The following is a 17,055-nucleotide window of genomic DNA, read 5'->3' on the forward strand; positions in this document are numbered from 1 at the left end:
CAAAATCTACCTACCTCAGTCTCTGGAGTGCTGGAATTAAAGCCACGAAACCCAGCTTCTCCTTCACTTTTAAAAGACAGTTTGTAGCCAGGCGGTGGTGGCACACGCCTTTAATCCCAGCACTCGGGAGGCAGAGCCAGGCGGATCTCTGTGAGTTCGAGGCCAGCATGGACTACCAAGTGAGCTCCAGGAAAGGTGCAAAGCTACACAGAGAAACCCTGTCTCGAAAAACCAAAAAAAAAAAAAAAAAAAAAAGACAGTTTGTTGAATTTGGGATTCTTGATAAACAGTTTTTTTTTTTCCTTTTAGCATTTTGAATATAGATTGTATAGTTTGCTGTGTTATTTGTTATTTTGTGTTGTTTGCCACAGGCTGGCCTTGAGATCACTGCCTAGCTGCGGATGATATCTGGCTATTTGTGGTTTGTTTAACAGAGACACTCTCCCTCTGCGCGCGGCGTGCACACACAAATAATCAGTGGCATGAGTTTTACTCTTAGATGGCTTAACAGTGCGTCCATAGCTTGGCTCTGGGGGTGCTCTCCTCAGACACTTGATTGATTCACCCTGGATGACCCAACTAGGTCCCTGCAAAGCCTCTACATAGGTAGGTTAGGTGGACAATCGAGTTTAGAAAGTGGCGGTTCATAGCTATTTCTATGAGTTAGTTAAACTGGGAGGAGCCAGCATTGACCTTACGGCCTCTGGAAAATGAGACGTTGTCACTGGGTGCAGACCACCCCCCAGTGACTAATGCAGTGACGTGAACTGAGGGTACACGTGAAGAAGGTGCACACAACACATTCGGGTTTGGACACCACCTTCCTACCCGCGCATCCCAAGGAAATCTGCAGCGTGCCCAGATCTCACCGGGAAGCTGAGCTTTCCCCCACCGCCTCGGGGTCTCCCGGGTCGCGGGCCGCCGCACCCTTCCCTCCGCCCGTAGGTGGAGCCCTTTGCGAGGCCTCGCCCGCCCCGGAACTCGGACTCTGGATCCCAGCGGAGGAGGTCGCCGGTCTCCGCGCTACGGAGCCAGCCTGCTCCCCGATGCTGCGCGCCCTGCCCCGCGCGCTGCGCCTCTCGCGCCCCTGGAGGTCCCCGGGGGCCCGCGACTGCGCCTCCAACGCGACGACCGGGACAGCCGAGATCCAAGTGCACGCGCTGACAGGTCCGGACCAAGGTAAAGTTACGGGCCGGGCGGACCTGGACCCAACACGCCGCCGGGAGACGAAGGAGGGAAGGCAGGAGGATCGGATTTCAGGCCGCCCCAGGGCCGAGAGGGAGCTCCCCGACTTTGACTGGGGTGGACTTTGTCTGTATCGGTTACCCCAAACTCTCTGGAGCCCTGGGGGGAGGTGTGAAAGGAGAGGAGAGCTCGGAGCGGAGCTGTGCTCCAGGGGATCAGGACCAAGAAGAGTGTTGGCCAGGACTTTTCTTTCTTAGGGCCTTGGCAATGATCCGGGGGGCGGAGATGGCGGATCCAATCCGGAGAGACCTGAGGGGACAAGGGGAGTCCGCTGACACCCAGGGCGAGTTCATGACCATTGGCAGTAAAGTCTTTTATTATACAATATGCTGCGAAGTGTGGGTGTTTGTTTGGACATCAGCTGCATTAGCTGGGTGCGGACCCCTCTCTCCAGTCTGTGTAACCCCCATCCCATCTCCTTTCCCGCGTATGATGTATTTTTTTTTATTGATCATGCCACATTTATTTACTTATTTTATTATTGAATATGTGTGGTTGCGTGTGCCACAGGGCACATTTTTTTAAAGCAATCTTTTATGTCTTTTGCGAGCATTTATGTCTGTGTATCATATGAGTGCCTGGTCCCCGCGGAGGCCAGAAGAGGGTGTCATATCCTCCGGAATTGGCATAGACAGTTGTGAGCAGCCACGTGTGATCTGGGTCTTGAACCCAGATCCTCTGGAGTAGCAGCCTGTGTTCTTACCTGCTGAGCCATCTTTCCAGCCTGGCTGATCCATCTTGCTGGCCCCTCGTGTCAGTTTTAACTTATGCAGATGGCATAGCACTGGACTTTTTATAGTGTCTCTTCCTCCTCAAGGCCTGCACCAAGTTTTGAAGAGCTGCTTTTCTGAATAAATCTAAACCACCACCACCTTCCTGCTGATGTACACCGGTCCCTCTGTGCATCCGTCACTTTTGACAGACATGAACGGCCACCATTGTCCCACTGAGGCAGAATAGAAAGACAGGGAAAGTTATGGCGACATGGGAAGAGAAAGGATTCCCTCACCCTAGAGTCTGGTGAAAGCCTCTAGTCAAGGGAGAATGAAGAATTGCATCATGGGGCCAGGCACGTGATCCACACCTTTAATTCCAGCACTTGGGAGGCAGAGGCAGGTGGATCTGACTGTTCCAGGTCACCCTGGTTTTACAGCAGGTTCTAGGCCAGCTACAGAATGAGACCCGGCGGATGATGATGATGATGATGATGATGATGATGATGATGATAATGATAATTATTCCGCATATACTGCGGAGATGGCTTAGGGGGAAAAGTCCTTGCCACCCAACCTGACAAGATCCATTCTGAATCCAGGGATCCACAGCGTGGGAGACCTAGCTCACTCAGGTTGTCTTCTGATATCCACATGATCGACATGGAATGTACATGCTCACACACATACAGACATACACACGATAGACAGATAAATAAACAAACGTAATGTTGTTGTTGTTTTTGTTTTTTGTTTTTGAGACAGGGTTTCTCTGTGTAGCCCAAGCTGTCCTGGAACTCAGAGATCCCCCTGCCTCTGCCTCCCGTGTGCTGGGATTAAAGGCCTGCGCCACCACCGCCTGGCTATAAATGTAATTTTTAAAAGAAGTCCAAGGTAATTAACAACACTCTGTAAGGCCTTGCGCCCTTCCCAGTTGTAAACCTGCAGTTTTCTGGAAAGGCCTTGCACCTGCTGGCCACTAGGGGCAGTCGGGGGTTCGCTGAACAGCGGCAGGCCGGGTCACCCGGAAATAAGCGGAAGTTTGCAGTAGGTGTAGCCTGGGACAGTTCTGATTAGAGAAGCCCCACAGTAGGAACCGGTGGCTTAGGCAACAGTTGTAGTTCCAGTAATTCCTGCTGCTTGAGTGGCGTTTCTTCACAGTGATCCCAGCGGGGTGTCCAGAGCCAGGACTGCCCCGAGCCAATCTGGCCTTTTGCCAAAGAAAGGACTGCATCTCCTCGCAGCTTCCGGCTCAGGCTGCCCGGTGTAAACTAGGAAGCAAGGACCTGGCTCGCCCACTCCCAACAATAGAAAGCAAGGAATTGAACATTTAATAGATTTTTATAACATGGTATTTTGGGTGGGAGGAGGGGGCACAGGCCACAAAGTGTGTGTGGAGGTCAGAGGACAATTTGCAGGTTTTGATTCTCCATTATGTGGGTCCCACGAATGAACTCAAATTGTCAGGCTTGGCAGTAAACACCTCTACCCACTGAGTCATCTTTTCTGGCCCCAGAAATGAATATTTTATTTTGTTTTGTTGTTTTTCCAAAACTGGGTTTCTCTGTGCAGCTTTGGCTGTCCTAGAACTCACTCTGTAGCCCAGGTTGGCCTTGAACTCAGAGATCCACCTGCCTCTGCCTCCCGAATGCTGCGATTAAAGGCTTGTGCCCCCATTGTCTGGCTTATTTTATTTTTTTCTTCTTAAAGATTTATTTTTATCATATGTATATGAGTATTTTGCCTGCTTGTATATATGTGCACACATGTGTGCCTGGTTTCCTTGGAGACTAGAAGAGGATGTTGGATCTCCTGGACCTGGAGTTACAGATAGTTGTGAGCCACAATGTAGATGCTGGGAACTGAGTGAGGGTCCTTTGGAAGAGCAGCCTGTGCTCTTCCTAACCACTGAGCCATCGTTCCAGCCCCTGTGATTAGTATTCTTAGCAGTGTTCACCAATGCTTAACCTCTTGGCCAAATCCCTTTAGAAAGCGTTTTGTCTTCTCTGCTCTGTCTTATAAAAAAGATGTCCACTCTAAGATCTGTCCCACTGACTTCAGACAGACTCGTCTGAAGTGTTAAGATTGGGTCTCTTGCTGGGCATAGAGGTATATACTCTCGTAAGCCCAGTCATTGGTAGGTAGAAACAGGAGAATCGGGAGTTCAAGGCTACTCTGATCTGGGCAGGGTAGCACTTGCCTTTGTTTTGTTTTGCTTTTCAAGGCGGGGTTTCTTCGTGTAGCTTTGGAGCCTGACCTGGAACTTGCTCTGCTGTGTAAACCAGGTTGGCCTTGAACTCACAGAGATCTGCCTGCCTCTGCCTCCTTAGTGCTGGGACTAACGGTGTGTACCACCACTTGCCTTTAATCCCAGCACTTGAGAAGTGGAAGCAGGTAAATCTCCGTGAGGCTAGCCTGGTCTACATGGTGAATTCCAGGTGTGTCAGGGATACATTGGAGACCTTGTCTCCAATAAATAGATGCATTTTCTGGGGCTGAGGATATAGCTCAGTCAGTAGAGTCCTCCCCTAGCATACATGACCCTGGCTTTGATCGCCAGCCGCACATAAACTGGGTGAGGTGGCCCTTGCCTGTAATCCCAGTGCTTAGGAGGTAGAGGCAGGAGGATCAGCTGCTATGGAGCCAGACCCTCTTGGCCACATAGCAACCTGGAGGCCTGTCTGGGTTACATTAGACCCCATCTCAACAATTATATTAATAACAACAATTGTCTGGAAAAAGAAAGAAATCCATGGAGGTGATTCCTGCAAATTGAGGAGAGGAGCTGGACTGACTGGTCAGGGCTGGTGGTGAGGTCCTGGGGTGGTTGTTTCAGTTCTATTTCTTTATCCTGGCTGGCGGATACAAGGATATTTGCCTGAATATTACTCTTTAGAGGGAAATGGATGGTTGGGGGTGGGGGAGAATCATATGGAAGGAGCTATGGAATTACAGGAACATATATGAGAGAGCGTGTGGATCCGTGTACCGTGCTGGTAGCTTGTTCTCTTGTAGCTCTGATTCACAGTTCACACGCAGAGAGAGAAAGAGAAGGTTGGAGAAACTGAGGCCCAAGTCGAGTGTGTGGCTTGCTGCAGCTCACACTTCTCCTCAGCTCACACTGCTCCTCAGCTCACACTGCTTCTCAAGGGAAGAGGCTGCCCTGAACCTGGGCCTCCTGCCTCCAGGCCTCAGTCTGACTGAGCAGGGCCAGCTGGCTCACCCAAGGCTGCCTGTCCCTTGCAGGAATCACTGAGATTCTGATGAACAGACCTCATGCCCGAAATGCCCTGGGGAACATCTTCGTCAGTGAGGTGAGAACAGGCACACCAGGGCGTGGCCAGGGATGGGCCAGGAGGAACCTGACTCATTGTCCTCTGTCCTCTCCAGCTGCTGGAAGCCCTGGCCCAGCTTCGGGAAGACCAGCAAGTCCGCGTCCTGATCTTCAGAAGTGGAGTGAAGGGTGTGTTCTGTGCAGGTGGGTGCCCTCCCACCCTCTCCTCCTCAGGGATTGGTGTGCCTTAGGGCTCTCACACTGAACGCGGTCCTATTTTACAGATAGGAAAGACACGGGCGGGTGAAGTTCCTCGCCAAGTCTGGTTTACATGGCTAGAATAAGATTCAGTTTGAACTTGGTCTCTCTGGCCCACATCTTTGTTCTTTCTGGTCTACCTTCCTTCCTGATAAGTTTTAAATCCCCCGGGTGCTAGGTTCCCACCACTGCTGATATAATAAGCCAAATCAAACCAAATTAATCTAGGTTTAATGAGCAAAGCAATCCTGGGTGACCCTTGGGAAGGCAGGGGAAGGGTGATAGGAGAAGGGTCACATGGCAAATATGGCTACCAAGTGTTGTACCCATTTCATGAAACCCCCAGAGACCACCAAGGAGCCAGTTTCCGATGCAAGCACATAAGGGTCCTTTTATTGTCAGGTTCAACCTGGGCCACCGCACAGCAGATGGAGGGAAATGTGGCTTCAGCCGCAAGCCCAGGTGTTGAGAGTTCTTATAGAGAAAAACCTGCAAGCCGGGAATTACATACTTTGGCAATTTGGGATTGGGTGGAAGGGATATGGGGCAAGGTAATGTTTTGAAACTATTGGTCTAGACTTGGGGCTTGAAACCACATTTGAAACCATTGGGTTAGACTTTTTGATGGGGAACCACAACTTGCTGAGCTGAATTATCTGCACTGCTCAGCAAGATAATCTGGATATCTTCAAGGGCCATAAACTGCAGACAGGATGTCTGCAGGAGGATACTGCCCTGTATCTGTTGGAGTTGTCATGGCACATTCCTGAGGTCCTTCCTGGAACTGAGTACAGCAGGTGGTCTAAGATGGTGGCCCTACCCTAAGATAGGGTCTGTATCGCCTTCACACCAGGCCTTAAGTACCTTGTAGGCATGGTCTTGAGGAGCCCCAGGGAGGGGCTGGCTTTTGGCGGGCTTTGAGGGGGCAGGTTCTGGGGCAAGAAATGGGAGAGGGGAGTTGAGGTGGAGCTTCCACCAGAACATTCCAGACTCTTTGGGTATGTGGGTGCCAGGGGCTGAGGGGGGCTCCCACCAGAACATTCCAGACTCTTTGGGTATGTGGGTGCCAGGGGCTGAGGGGGGCCTCCACCAGAACACTTCCTTCACTCTGAGTCCCAACATTCTCACAAGGTAAATTCCAGTCCTTGTCCCTAGAGCTCTGCCCCCAACCTGCATCACCTGGCTCTCACAAGGGCACCTTGAACCGTGCTTCAAAAGCCAGAGATACATGCCCCCCAAGCCTACAAGAGGGGAGTCAAAAAACACAGCTCTTACCCTCCTTGGACCCCACAACCCAACCTTTAAAGAATTAATTAGCTAAGTGTGATGACACATGCCATAACCCTGGCACTTTGGAGACTAACGAGATAAAAATGGTAATAATTAGCTTTTAGTCTTACTATTTTTTGTTTTTGTTTCCTTTTCTTCCTTTCTTTTTTTAAGAGACATTCTTTTCTGTAGCCCAGGCTAGCCTTGAACTCACTTTGTAGCTGAGGATGATCTTGGACTTCTGATCCTCATATCTCCACCTCTAAGTGCTGGAATTACAGGTGTGTGCCACCACCCTCAGCTTGTGATCTTTTTATTATTTATTTATTTATTTTATTTTTTGTGGAAAGTCTTCCCTCTGGAGGCTGGGGAGGTGGTTCAGCAATTAAGAGCATATACTGCTAGCTTAGGCAGGCATGGTGGTGGAGTAGTCCAGAGCTATATCCTGACCCGAAGGCAAAGATGGGGGAGGGAGGAGAAAGAGAAGGAGGGAGGGAGAGGGGGGAGAGGAGGAGAGGAGGCTGGGCAGTAACACACTTCCAACAAGGCCACACCTCCTAATCCTTCTCAAAGAGTGCTACTCCCTAGTGATGAGGCATTCAAATATATGAGCCTATGGGGGCCATTCTTATTCAAACCACCACAGCTGCTATTCCAGAGGACCTAAGTGTGGGTCCCAGCACCCACACCAGAAGGCTCACAGCCACCTGTAACTCCATCTCCGGCAGATCTGTTGCTTTCTTCTGGCCTCTGCATAGATGTACACACAGACAACACACACATAATTTAAAATAAAATATTTAAAGCCGGGCGTTGGTGGTGCACGCCTTTAATCCCAGCACTCGGGAGGCAGAGGCAGGCGGATCTCTGTGAGTTCGAGGCCAGCCTGGGCTACCAAGTGAGCTCCAGGAAAGGTGCAAAGCTACACAGAGAAACCCTGTCTCAAAAAAAAAAAAAAAAAAAAATATTTAAAGGCCAGCTGTGGTGGCACATGCCTTTAATGCCAGCACTCTGCAGAGGCAGACAGATCTCTGTGACTTTGAGACTATGTTGGTCTACATAGTGAGCTCCAGGACAGCCAAAGTTACACAGTGAACCCTGTCTGGGAAAAGAGAGAAAAGGAAAATGGTTTTTCTTCTGTCTGTAAGTTTTCCCTTCATGCTCTTGACACGTGTTCTTTTCATATTTTTTAAGATTTATTTTTAGGGGGCTAGAGAGATGAGATGGCTCAGTGATTAAGAGCACTGGCTGCTCTTCCAGAGGTCCTGAGTCCAATTCCCAACAATCACACGGTGGCTCACAACCATCTATATAGGATCTGATGCCCTGTTCTGGCCTGCAGAGCACTCATACATAAATATAAATAAAATTTAAAAAAGATTTAATTTGTATGTATGAGTGTTTTGCCACATGTATGCATTCAGTTTCCAAGGAGTCCAGAAGAGGGTGCCAAATTCTTTGGAACTGGAGTTACAGATGGCTGTGAGCCACCATGCAGGTGCTGTGAATTGGATCGGGTCCTCTGGAAGGGCAGTCTTCACCACGGAGCCACCTCTCCAGCCCCTCGACAGTGTCTTTTGATGTACAAAGGATGCTTACTTTGAAGAAGTCCACTCTGTTTTGATGCTGTGGTTGCCCCTCTCTTTCCGGATGCCTGCTTTCCCCACTGGCTCCTGGGTTTCCTGCTTCCTCCGCTTCCTCCCTGACTGCTTCTGCTCAAGTCTCCTTTGCTGGCTCCTTTAACCACCTGGGGTTTTGTAACAGGCCATTTCCTGGTGGTCACCAGCAGCTTGCCCTCTGCAGGTGCAGACCTGAAGGAGCGGGAGCAGATGAGTGCTGTGGAGGTGGGAATCTTCGTCCAGCGCCTCCGAGGTCTGATGAGTGAGATTGGTGAGAGTCTGAGAGCGGGGTGGAGGGCTGGGGGCCCCTGCTGGCACCTCCTCTGCCTGGCCCACCCTGGCTCTAAAGGGAGTATTTCTGTTTGGAGCTCAGTGAAGGCACAAGGGATTACTTGGGGCAGGTTGGGTTGGGGAAGGACATTTCTTCTCTTCCTTTTAAAATGATGATGATGATGGTTATTATTTTAGACACCCCGGGTAGTCTAGGCTGGACCTCCCTCACTGCTGGGATTACAGGCATGCGTATGCCACCAAGCCTAGCTACAAGTTATTGCTAGCAGCCCTAGCTCTTTAGCCATGTACCCGGTCCAGTGGACCTCCTTGTCCTCAGGGTTCCTGCCTAGTAACTCCAGACGGTCAAGTGAACTGAACACACTTTCAGGCTTTGACAATGGCTGTTCCTACTGCCTGGCATACCCTTCCCAGCCTCCTGAACCTTCAGCCACCCTAAAAAGGCCTCCGATGCTTCCTCCTACAGGAAGTCCTCCTCACCAGCTCTAAGCTCCCTCTTCTCAGAGCACAGAAGGCCTCAGATTGTCATTGCCTGGTTAGGAGTTTGCCTTCCCTTCTTAGGCTGATCCCCATGGGAGGCAGGACCACATCTGGTTGAGTTCCATGCTGGGATCCTGCACAGGGCCTGGCACACAGGGAAGCAGGTCCCAGCAAGAGACAGGGCTGCAGCATCAGCCCATTCCCCTGTTCCCAACCCCCAGAACTTACCTTATTGGGGAAAATAGTTTCCTTCTCAGAAAATCTGGCTGAGGTATCAGGTGAGGTTCCTCACCCTGGGATCCGCAGGGGCCTCTGCCCTGGACCTTGGGCCTCGTGTCTCTGCCCTGGACCTGCTGGACCTGCTCGGTTTTGCAGGCTAAGCCCGTCTTTGTCTCCACAGCTGCCTTCCCTGCACCCACTATTGCAGCCATGGACGGGTTTGCCTTGGGCGGGGGCCTGGAACTTGCCTTGGCCTGTGACCTCCGAATAGCAGGTACTTAACGCTTGGCCTTCCAAACGAGAGAGAAACCGAGGGGCAGCGTAGGAGTTAGGGGAAGCAGGGGAAGCTGCTTCACCACCCACTGCTGCTCTCTAGCATGCCCGAGAGGGCGGCTTTCCTCATCTGAGAAAGGCTGCAGGAACCTCTGAGCCGCAGCTGACTGCAGCAAAGAGAGGTGCAGCCAAGCAGGACCAGGTTAGGGAGTGTGGCCATCTAGATCCGGCCAGATCTGATTCACTTGAACTGGACAAAGGTGAGCCACGAGGGCTGTCTGTCACTGTCCCAACTCACTGCAAAGGTGACTGGGCAGTGTGATCTGGTTCATGTGCCAGCCAGGCTTGTGGTTACTTGTTCTACAGTTGAGCCCTAAGTTGGGAAGGATAACCAAGGTCACTGGTCACTTTTCAAGGTCAAACTTAGCTGGGAGAGCCCTTCTTAGAGACAGACAGTTGGAGTGCCACTGAGGTGCCCACCCCCTCATGCCTTCCCTTTCAAACCCAGGGATATTAAATTATGTATCCAGGCATGAAGGTGCCTTCTGTCTACACAGTGTGTGCGGATGAGACACTTGAGGGGGGATTTGGGGTGTGGCTCAGGGGTAGAGGGTTTGCCTAGCATGCCTAAGGCTTGGTTCCATTCCCAGTAACACACACACACTCACACACACACACTAAAAGTAGCTAAAGAGGGTTTGATCCTACAGCCAGGCAACAGCAGAAGGCCACTCACTTGCCCAAGGCAGCTAACTCAGAGTGGAGAATGAAAAGCTCTCTTGACAAGGCTACGGTTGCTATGGTGCAGCCCCATTTTACTGCCTACACCGCCCAGGTCAGGGGACGTGTATTTAGGGAACTCAGCAGAGGACTATGAAGGAAAAGCACCCAGGAAGCAAAACTTAGAGAAGACTGCCCTGTGAACCTTCAGGGAAATTTCAGGCTGATACAACCTATGAAGAAGAACCACAGTTCTAACAGGCACCATGGACCTCAGGGTCCATGAGACGGAAAATCCAGTGACCTACACATCAATGTCAGGCATCCACCGGGGACCCATTCCTTGTTGCTGGCACTCACTGCATTGTGGACGTGGGCAGAAGGGCAGCCATCTTTTCCCATAATGGATGCTCAGGAAGGGAAGACCTGTTGATGGACAATCACAGCAGCTGGGTGGTGGGTGGCTGGCCTGGGCGGAATCTGGAGAGGTCTGGGTATGGCCAGACCTTGAGGAAGTAGCTGGAGAGGTAGAGTTATGGTCTACTCTGGGACTAGTAATGGAGGATGGGCAAGGGGCAACTTCATTTTCTGTCTCAACAGCTTCCACAGCTGTCATGGGGCTAATTGAGACCACTCGAGGACTTCTTCCAGGAGCAGGTAACTTCACCTGACTCTATGCTCATCTTCCCCACTCCCCTGTCCTAGGTCATTTCCTCCTTCCGTCCTGAGTTTCTCTGAATCTGCCTTCCTCAACCGGCCTCACTGTTCTCGCCTCTCCATACTGGCAGGAGGGACTCAGAGGCTGCCCCGCTGTCTGGGCGTGGCCCTAGCCAAGGAGCTCATCTTCACAGGCCGGAGACTGAACGGGGTGCAGGCCCAGGAGTTAGGCCTGGTAAACCACGCTGTGGCTCAGAATGAGGAGGGTAACGCTGCCTACCACCGGGCACTGGCACTGGCTCAGGAGATCCTGCCCCAGGTACGGTAACAGCTGGCGCACAGAAGGGAGGGCTGATGGGAGGCCCAGGGGACCAGATGTTTCCTGGAGCTGCACAAGACCCACATACACCTAAGGACAAAAAGTGGCGCCCTGGAGTGCTGGCACCTCTTCGGTTACCCAGGCGCTAAAGCCAACTTTAATTCTGAACTAAAACAGTGAATTCAGAAGGACTGGGATCTAGTGGGCGTCAAGCTATCAAAGCTGCAGTGTCCGGTAACTTCCTGTGATGACGGCAACCTTCATTCTTGTACGGAGCGTGGGGGCAAGGTGAAGTTATTTAAATTGGACTCAACAGTCCCTCAGCCACACTAGATACCTTTCAAATGCCAGGTTGCACATGGGATATTACCCAGCACTGCCTTTACTTAAGTGTCCCCAAACATAGATCTGCAACCAGTCACCTTTCCTACCAGAACTGCATAGTGGATTGTCTCTTGAAATATTCAGGACATACATTAACTCATTTTTAAAAATCCTTAACGAAGAACTGGGAGTCGGCAGAGGGGACTTCATACATTCTAAACAAGCACTCATCCTTGGCTAGTGAGTTAAAGGCTAGCCTGGGAGGCTATGTATGCATGAGTCCTGGGGTCCATCCCCCAGCATTGAAGAGGGTGATCCCATAAGATTTAAACTACTTGCGGGGTAGGTTTAGATCCAGGATCTACTTGAGTCTCCAAGGCTCTGAGGTCTGCTGGCTTTTCACAAAGGACACTGGAAGTGAGGTTGTGATCTCAAGTTTTCATAAAGGTATAAGGCAACTGAACTTTAGTACTGAAAAACAGACAGATTACAGTCGAACCTAAGATTGCTGAATGTGTGTCTGGGAGGTCAGCCAGTAAGTGTCTGCCTCCCAAGCATGAGAATCTGAGTTCAGTACCCAGAACAAATGTAAAAAATTCCAGGGGTTTGTCTGGTGGCCAATGAGAGACTGTGTCTTAAAAAAATGTGGACCAGCATGGCAGAGGATGAGATGTGAGGCTGACATCTGGTCCATACACACCAACACAGGTGGACATGCACACAAACACAGAGACACTCTTGAGTAGAATCTGTACAAAATTTTAATTTTGAAGTCAAATATATTAATTTCTAAACATTCCTAAATGTTACAAAACAACCAAAATACAAACTTAGAAAAATATTAGCCATACATCAGTTTAACATTATGATGACATTTGAAGCTGGGCATGGCGGCATATGCCTTTAAGTCCAGCAGGCAGAGGCAGGTGGGTCTCTGTGAGTTCGAGGCCAGCCTGGTCTACAGAGCGAGTTCCAGGTCAGGCAGAATTTTTACACAGAGAAACCCTGTCTCGAGGAGGAAAAAAAAATTACATCAGAAGCCAGCTGTGTAATGCTAGCACTCAGGAGGTTGAGGTATAAGGATTTGAGTTCAAGACCAGCTTGGGCTACCATGATCCTGTCCTAAGCCCCCCAAACTTGTAACTTTTTTGGAGAAGAGGGAAACTTCCCCAGTCTCTTAAATCAAAATAATCCACATGCTGAGATGTTCTTTATTTGGGGGTCAGGACAATAATTAGTTTCAGACTGTTTTCTATCTTTCCTTGTGTTCTCTGGCAAGGAAAGCAGAGTACAAATGTAACAATTAATGAAAATACAAATCATGGATTTGAAGTTGTGTAGGAAGAAGTATGGGAGGGTTTGGAGAGAAAAACAAAGAAATGAAATAAAATTACAATATCAATAATAAACAACAAAAACTTGCCAAACTTTAAAAAAAGTATTTGAATTGTAGTCTTTGTCTCCTTTAACTGAGACATCCATTAATTGCAGCACTGCTCACAAAAATGAAAATTATCAAACCAGCCTCTAGACCCATTAACAATTTGATGGATAAATATAGTATACACACACACACACACACACACACACACACACACACACACACACACACACAGATGAGTCTGATGCCCTCTGGAGGGCAGCCTTCTGCTGACAAACTTCCCACACAAAGTCTCTGAATGACCAAGGGAGTGACTGAAGCCTCCACAGAGGAAGCCAGGCTAGCGAGCTCGCTGGACATGCAGGCTTGATATTGCCTTTTTGAAAAAACCGAACGGAAGTCCAGGGTGATCCAGATTTCCGCACATATGGCATTATCCTAGATTTACGAGCATGTCTGTGCCTCAAAAGTAGGTAAAGGGAGGGTTGGGGACGTGGCTCAGTGGTAGGATGTCTGCCTAGCACACACAAGACTGTAGCTAGGTTCAATCCTTAGTACTGCCCCCCGCCCCAAAAAAAAGCAGGAATGATAGGCAGTGCACACCTTTACACCCAGCAGAGCCAGAGCCACGTTGTCTCTAAGGTAAAATCAAAGTAACTTTTGTGTTTTTTAGACCTTTCTAAACAGGGACTGTGTAGTAAGCAATTACCACCTAGCGGGCAAACCATTGAATACAGAGTGAAATGGTTCTAGAGTTTACTCAGATCTATTAAGATATTAAAGGCGCGGCGCACGCCTTTAATCCCAGCACTCGGGAGGCAAGAGCCAGATGGATCTCTGTGAGTTCGAGGCCAGCCTGGTCTACAGAGTGAGTTCTAGGACAGCCAGGGCTGTTACACAGAGACACAAAAAGGCATAAAATAAACCCCAACACTAGCACCTGCTGGGAAGAGGCTGGAAGGGAAGGAGCAGTGGGAAGGTGACTGGGAGTTGGGGGCTCGCTGGATACTTGTGGCCCCAGTGCTTCAATCCCATGAGCCTCTATTTCACAACTGTAAAATATGTAAATGTCTGCAAGCACTCTGTGACCACCTTTGTGGCACATGCCTGTACTCCTGAGGCTAAGAACCACAAGGAAGACCAGCTTCAACAAGATCTTAAATGTTTGCTCCGAGATGAGGGGCTCACTGTGGGTCTAACTCAGTGGGAGAGCGCTTGCCTAGCTCTGGGTTTAATGTCCAGCTCCAAAGACTCTGTGACTGCCGTGGGTAGGACATGTTGGAAGGATGGGCTGACGGCAACCTCTGCTGGTTAAGACTAAAAGGGCCAAGAAGTGTGCTTCCTTCATTACAGAAAAGGGAGCTTGACTTAAGAGGTATAGCCCCAGGAAAGCTGGATACAGAATCAGACCCTTGTAAGCACTGTGTCTCTTTAGTCTCTGGATGTTCTCTCCCCCAGGCTCCCATTGCTGTGCGATTGGGCAAAGTCGCCATCGACCGAGGAATGGAGGTAAGATTCCAGTGGTCAGGACTTATCTGTCAATGTCAGTCATTGGCTAGGATGTAGGAGATTCTACCACGCAGCTGTCAAGAATTCAGAAACGGATTCTCTGAACACCCCTGGGGTCGGAGCCCTGTGTGCATGCCCTTCACTTCAGTGGGTGTTAATATTGATGGTGTTCTGCCTCTACGGCTTCTGTATAGGTTCAGAAGGGCAAAACCACATGAGAGTGGGCAGTAAGAAGGCAGGTCTGTGTGGTCCTCAGCTCATGTACCTAGGCTTGGGCCTAAGTGCAGGTCTCAGGACATTAGCTTACCTGTCAATTCTTCCCCTGCACACTGCACCAGTCCTGAGCTGCAGGGATGAAATATGTCCACTGTCTACATGGTATTAATGGTACTCTCTATAGGACAGCCAGTGTCCAGGACTGGCTCAGTGCTTGTTGGCTAGCATGAGGTCCTAACTTCAATCCCCAACTATGAAAAGAATTACCGCTCATTTTGATATTTGAAAGGGTGTGTGTGCGTGTGTGTGCGTGTGTGTGCGTGCGTGCGTGTGTGTGTGTGTGTGTGTGTGTGTGTGTGTGTGTGTGTTCAATCCTCAGTGGGTTGGGGGGCAGGGAGAGTAGGGGTAGGCTCCAGAGAAAGGTTAAAATACAAGCAGAAACACGGGCATATAAATGGAGGATTGACTGACTAGGAATGGCAAGATGGCAACCTGGAAGGGAGAAGTCTCAATCCAAAGACCAAGTCTCTCCCGTGACTGCTGCATCCAGGACTTCAGTTAGATTAGCCCAACCTTCTAACATGTCTCAGACTTCCCTCAGCAGATCAAACACTTGTTCTGAACAGTGCTTGCTAGTGATGGCTAGTATCAGCAACAGTGAGCATGAGGCCGCAGAGGCTAGAGAATGTGCCAGTTCATAAAGACCAGAGCCTCACTCCTAAGCCCTGCCAATAGGCATGGCCAGGCAGCCAGGAGGAAGAGACACTGGCTGAAACATGCAGAAGCTACCTCTACCTAGAAGCCACATTCCACACCCTCCTCCCCACTTCTCTCAGCATCCTTCATCACTGCTGTGAAGTCCAAGCATCAGCTACGGAGCAGCAGTTATTTCTGCTCAGACTGGTAGAGACAGTAGGGAGGGCTGGCTCTTCCATGTGGATGGCGTTGGACAAAGTCATATTGAATCAGCTAGTCCTTTTTTGCAGGTGGACATCGCATCAGGGATGGCCATTGAACACATGTGCTATGCCCAGGTACGTAACTACTGTTGGCTTGTGATGTTTGTTGGGGGCTAAGCAAATATGGGGAGCCTCATGCAGTCTAACTATGCCAGCGCCTCCTAACGAACAGGTCTTCACCTCAAGACTCTTCCTTAATCATCTGATACCCAGAGAGCCAGAACAAAAAGATACTTCACAAACAGAAAAAAAAAAATGACTTTTTAGCCTCTATTGGGGGCTAAACTGGAGTTAGCATGCTAAGGCATGGTTAGAACACACAGACAACCTTGATATGCATATTATTTTGATAACTTGTGAGAAGGGGGGGAGCTACTCTCCATCATAACAAATAGACAAAAATCCTAAGCTTGTGAACAGAACCTACCACCACCCTCACAGGCGCTCCAAATTCTTGATGCAGAGCCTATTCTAACTGAGCTCTGCAGAGGTCAATAATGACTGCCCAGCTGCTAGAGGCTGGCCTTCCGGAGACAGCAGCCCTTGGGGTTCACAGCTTTGCATAACCCAGAGTCCAGAGACAATGGGAACACTTGGACCCAGATGCTGTCACAGGCTAGATCTATTTATGCAATGGCCTTGTTATTCTCTGGTCCTGTGCTTCCCAAACTAATATCCACTGTATCTTTGCAGAACATCCCAACCCAGGACCGGCTGGAAGGGATGGCAGCCTTCAGGGAGAAACGCCCCCCGAAATTTGTTGGCAAGTGAGCCCTCTTGAGTTCACCGCTGGCCTTCAGTGTCTTCATGAGAACAATGACAGACACTGTGATTGGCATGGTGCCTAGAACCAAGGTGCTGCACCAGCCACCCACTGCCACCTTCTACACTGCTCGTCTTGGCTGTCACTGGGATCCAGGCCTTCTGGTTCTCTTCACTCAAATAAGCTTTGGGTCTTTGTCACTGGCTCTGATCACCATGGACCAGTGAGAAAGAAGCCCTTGTTTCTTCCTCACAGAAAAAAAAAAAATCTATCCAGGTTTATTGGAGCAAGTGTCAGGAGCCAGTCCACAGGCTCCAGCTCTCTACAGGTAACTCCGTGGAAATTCTGGACAAACCATTTAACCTCTCCAGAACTCAGCTTTTTTATCTGGAAGTTAATCAGTTGTGATGACCTAAAAATCCTTGTGTTCAATAAACATGCTACAACCATTGGCTTGTAATGAAATTGTGGGGACCAGTGGACTGTGCCTTCTGCAGACAGTCGAGTGGTGGCAGGAAGGCCTTTGGTAGTCTCCAGGAGACTGACAGACAGGGTTAGCGGCCCTG

The 17,055-nt window shown here is 49.8% G+C and overlaps 1 protein-coding gene across 3 annotated transcripts in view; it reads left to right on the forward strand.

Annotated features, from left to right (window-relative positions):
- The window catches only part of Echdc2 (enoyl-CoA hydratase domain containing 2), a 28,799-nt gene extending 11,861 nt beyond the window's left edge, over positions 1-16,938 (forward strand). Inside the window, exons 1-10 of one of the 3 annotated variants that reach the window (XM_028888570.2) lie at positions 959-1,179; positions 5,205-5,272; positions 5,349-5,436; positions 8,563-8,649; positions 9,550-9,642; positions 10,962-11,018; positions 11,150-11,337; positions 14,501-14,551; positions 15,754-15,801; positions 16,420-16,938. In XM_028888570.2, the coding sequence (XP_028744403.1) occupies positions 1,047-1,179; positions 5,205-5,272; positions 5,349-5,436; positions 8,563-8,649; positions 9,550-9,642; positions 10,962-11,018; positions 11,150-11,337; positions 14,501-14,551; positions 15,754-15,801; positions 16,420-16,497 (891 nt within the window). In that variant the 5' untranslated portion in view covers positions 959-1,046 and the 3' untranslated portion in view covers positions 16,498-16,938. Of the gene's footprint in view, positions 1-958; positions 1,180-5,204; positions 5,273-5,348; positions 5,437-7,010; positions 7,041-8,562; positions 8,650-9,549; positions 9,643-10,961; positions 11,019-11,149; positions 11,338-14,500; positions 14,552-15,753; positions 15,802-16,419 lie in introns of those variants that run through there. The other 2 variants (XM_037202787.1, XM_037202788.1) reach the window with 2 other exon arrangements.
- The last annotated feature ends 117 nt before the right edge of the window (positions 16,939-17,055 follow it).

The sequence above is a fragment of the Peromyscus leucopus genome, chromosome 2, assembly GCF_004664715.2.
Source record: "Peromyscus leucopus breed LL Stock chromosome 2, UCI_PerLeu_2.1, whole genome shotgun sequence".
Lineage (NCBI taxonomy): Eukaryota > Metazoa > Chordata > Mammalia > Rodentia > Cricetidae > Peromyscus > Peromyscus leucopus.